Source organism: Nicrophorus vespilloides, unplaced genomic scaffold, assembly GCF_001412225.1.
Source record: "Nicrophorus vespilloides isolate i.1.1-1 unplaced genomic scaffold, Nicve_v1.0, whole genome shotgun sequence".
Lineage (NCBI taxonomy): Eukaryota > Metazoa > Arthropoda > Insecta > Coleoptera > Silphidae > Nicrophorus > Nicrophorus vespilloides.
The window spans coordinates 22,754-27,376 of NW_017096024.1; the positions used below are offsets into that span (position 1 = coordinate 22,754).

At 34.0% G+C, this 4,623-nt stretch overlaps 1 protein-coding gene across 1 annotated transcript; it reads left to right on the plus strand.

Annotated features, from left to right (window-relative positions):
- The first annotated feature begins 269 nt into the window (after positions 1-269).
- On the plus strand, positions 270-3,603 carry LOC108569181 (protein deadpan-like). The gene is made up of 4 exons (XM_017930645.1): positions 270-913; positions 1,950-2,067; positions 2,536-2,631; positions 2,695-3,603. The coding sequence occupies exons 2-4, from the start codon at positions 1,984-1,986 to the stop codon at positions 3,601-3,603; spliced, it is 1,089 nt and encodes a 362-aa protein (XP_017786134.1). The 5' UTR covers positions 270-913; positions 1,950-1,983.
- Positions 3,604-4,623: the final 1,020 nt, after the last annotated feature.

Here is a 4,623-nt window from a genome sequence, read left to right on the forward strand (position 1 = left end):
ACCTTGAGAATTAGAACGCTTTTAGGAATAGTTTGTACCCAGATGATTAATGAATGTATCAACCTGTTTCATTGTAGTTTCAGTTGTTAATATCTATGAATATATCAAGTTTTTTTTAAATTACTATCTAGAAGCTGCGGGTGATGTCATCTGCAGAAGTGGTCTCATATCAATCTATTTTATCAGACATCCGGTGAGCGAATGTGAAATGCGTGATGTAGACTACGTCTCAGTGTGTGTGTGTGTGTGCGAGTATACGAGGTAAGCATAGGTGTAAGTGTGTGTGTGTATCGATATGTGTTGGGTTCCCCGGCCGTGGGAACCTGTCCGTGTGAACGGAGAAGAAGCGGAGCTATTCTACCCTCAGCCGAAGAGCTCGTCGTCCGCCTCTCGCTCACAGTAGTTGCGTAGTACCAGGACGAAGGGTGGCCTAGCGGTACCATCGAGCGTCGAATGGATGGCTGTGATGAGGGAGAGGTGGAGGGAGAGAGGGGTTGGCCATCTTAATACATTAATATACGGTTCCCACGATGTATCGGAACGTCGGTCAACTCTGGTACCCATAGAACCCCTCGGCCCCAACCACAGACGCGCTGCGCCGTGTCCCACACACACACACACACACACACTCATACACGTTCTTCGCACGTTTCACCCCCTTCAAGGTTTAGTCTACATCGGAACTAGGAACTTCCGAATACCTCACAGTCGCTCACAAAACGGCACGGAGTTCAAATCGAACAGTTTGTGCAAATACCGGCGCATCGATCTCCACAAACATAAACAACAACAACATCAACACAACTTAACATCATTCATTCATTCAACATCCAGTGCTTCTTGTGCATACATCCAAGTTAGTTCATCCAGTGCCAAAGCGCAACACATTCGGACACTAAATACATTTATAAACGTAAGTAAACAATACCCATTTTCAAAATTTAATAAACAATTTTAAATTTAAAAAAACTTTTCAAAAACTTGACAATTATTAAACATTTAATAATGTACAAATAAGTAAACTTAATTGATAAATATAAACAAATAATCAATATTTAAAAGAATTTCTAATTTAATATAACAAACATTTTAAAAACTTTGAAACTGTCAGAAATGACATAAAAAATATTATAGATTTAATAAAGAAATATTTACATATTTATTAATTTAAAAGATTTATACATTTTGATATTAAATACATGCATAAACTTAAGTAAACAATCGATATTTTAAACAATTTTAATTTAATATTATATGTGCATGCATATAAACAAACTTTTGTAAACTTTTTGAACTGTCAAAAATAGTATGAAATAACATAAACTTATAATTTGAATGAAATATTGGAATTATTTGTTTATATTTACTTTGTAATATATTTAATAATCAATTTGAATTAGATTTTCTACCAAATTAATTTTATTATGTTTAAAACTTTGTAATATTATACATTACTTTCAAATTAATAAGAAGTTATGTAATAAACGTCAGATGGAGCAATAAACATCCAAATTATTTCTTTCAAAATAATTTAATTATTTAATATAATTAAACAGTACTAATTATTAAGTGTAAATCATTCATTTAAATAAAAAAAAAAGTACACATTTCTTATAGTCCTATTAGATTTGAACGCATTGGTTTGTTTATTGTGAAGCGATCTGTCATAAAACTCTTACGTAATCGTGACATTCAACAACAGGTGGCGCCATCATTGTACGATTCATATTTTATACTCAATATAGAAAGTAAATTTTTGTAATATTTTCTTGATTACAATTTATATATTAATATATTTTAAAATTAAATTTATTACTTTTTAAACTTTCTGAAAATTTTCATAAAGATTATTAATTTGAATTTTGAATTTTGAACCAAAATAAGTTTGAATACTTTTATTTTCTTTATTTTTATATGTTTCTAATGATTCAATTTTTTGTTACTTGCAGATTCAAAATTTTCGCAAACACAAGTGATATCATCATGCCTATCAGCGAGGACGAGTTCAACCAATACAGCAACGATTCGATTCCATCATCAACAATGTCTAAAGCTGAACTTAGAAAGGTGTGTACAAATTTTATGTTATAAAGAAAAATAAAGTAAGGGAAGAAATTGTTGTTATTACAACTAAGCAATTAAGTCTTGTAAATTATTTATTTTGTTTAATTTAAAAGTACATTAAACATTTATACATTTTGTAAATAATTGATGTTTTGCATAGATTATTGATTTTTGTAAATTCTAAATTGACTTGGAAAGTTTCTTAAAAGAGATCATCCGGTTCTTGTTAAATATTTTGTAAAATTCTTGGACAAAGCGTTTTTGCGGTGGGAAAATATGCAAGGAAAGTGAAATGATAATGAGTCCAGGTAAAATTGTGCATGAGAACTTTGCACGGATCGTATTCACAATCGGGGTTGGAATTACAGCTTACGTCCTCCTTTTGTCACAGCCCATTGACCACCCTTTGGTTACACGCTTCCTTCCTTTGTGGACAAAAACCTTAAAGAAAGTATCCTTTCTATTTTGCAGACTCACAAACCGATTATGGAAAAACGACGAAGGGCAAAGATTAACAACTGCTTGAACGAGATTAAGGATTTGATCCTCGCCGCAATGAAGAAAGACGTAAGTGTAAATTAACGATTTTGTGATTTTGATTGTTTGCTAACAATTTTTTCTTTATTGTAGCCTGAAAGACATTCGAAATTGGAGAAGGCTGATATTTTGGAGATGGCTGTGAAATACTTGAAGAACGTGCAGAAGCAGCAACGCGAAGTCGCTGTTAGATCTGATCCGGCTGTGGCTCAAAAGTACAAATCTGGATTTGTGGAATGCGCGGAAGAAGTCACTTCTTACGTGAATCAGATGGATGGTTTGGATCCTGGGTTGAAGCAACGTCTTAACGCGCATTTGGTTAACTGCGCCAACGGAATCGAGCAGAAGAAACCTCAATTCTCCTACACCCCGAGCAGCTCTTTGTTAGCCTCTTTCGCGCAAAACCGATTCTCCAAAGACGACCACAACAACAACCCCCACATCCAAGGGATCGAGCTCATCCCGAGTTGCCTCCCATCTGGAGAATTCGCATTCCTCGTCCCGAAATCCTTCTCCTCCATAATTTCCTCGCAGATGTCCGAGGATAGACCGAGTGCCTTCGTAACTGTTAAACCGCAGACAGCCGACAGTCTTCTGAAAATATCCAAGCCTTTGAGTCCACCGATCAGCCCGGAGCTTTCGCCGCGCGGTTTCCAACCGATTATACCGAAAGCCACCAGACAGGAAATCCAGAACATCAGATTCCCCATCAATCCGATCAAGAAGGAGAGCATCTCGGAACCTCTCTGCATCATTACAAATCAATCGGAGAGATTCAGACAAGCACAGATGTTGGGGGATACGCAGAATTGTGAGGAGAACGTTTACCATGGCAGTGGAAAACGTCGTGTAAGGGAGGAAGGTTTGTTGACCTTGGCTCCACCTAACAAGATGTTCAAATTGGATTGCGAACCGTCCACGAGTCGAAGGAATGATGTTAACAATGATGATGATGATGACGATGATCAAGGAAAGAGTGAATCGATGTGGAGGCCCTGGTGAAGGATCTTTCCGTGGATGATCTTTGGGGACTTTTTGCAATGATCTCGACAATCAAATGCTTTAAAACTTTTAATATTAAGTTCACTTTTATGCACGTTATACGATGTCTCAACATGCTCGAAATGTCTTTCAGTATTTTATTAGTTTATAAGGAATAGCTTTAACACATTCTTTCGATTTACATTTATAAGAGATTTATTTTTTGATAATAAAATTTACTTTTTAATATATTGCATTACTTTTATCTGTCTGCAAATTTCTAATGAATTTATAAAAAATATTATAAAAAAAATATGAAAATATATCCAATAGAGGTCTAAGTCTAAATACTTGGTCTATATTAAATTCCATGCTCAATTCTATATGTTTTCAATGAATTATTTGTAAGACAAAAATACACCAAAAGATATTATTCTTTACAACGTACTTGATTATAATTGCTATATTATGTAACATAAGATATGAATGTCAGATTCACAGATGTACCAACTACTAATAGTAGCTAGTAATAGTTTCTGTTTCCAAAAAATAGATCATTGTCATACTTTGTATATTTATATCAAGTAATTTCACACTGATATGTCAACACAGGGTGTGGGTGCAGTATGAATCGTTTTTATCTATACTTTTATTTGAGTAAATATGTAAATACTGAATGAAACTTTTTGAAATATTTATTTTTGTAAATATTTTTTTTCTTGTTTATTTTTCCGTAAATTACCGTCGACTCATTTGTTGATATTTGAACAGCGATCAAATTACTAAGAGTTGCAGCGTTTCTCAATCTTTTCTTTGCGGGACTCAACATATTTATTGGTAGTTATACCATGTCCTAATTGCAAATAATTTTTCACCATTTTCTCGCTTTGAGACACGTTGACAGCTGTCATTTTTGCAACTCATAAGTTGAGAAACGTTAACATTAACTTAATATTATTATTTTGTACAATAAATTACTATAAAAATTCATAATTACGTAATTAGAGCAGCATTTCTCAACCTTTTTTCGCGTGACTCAAC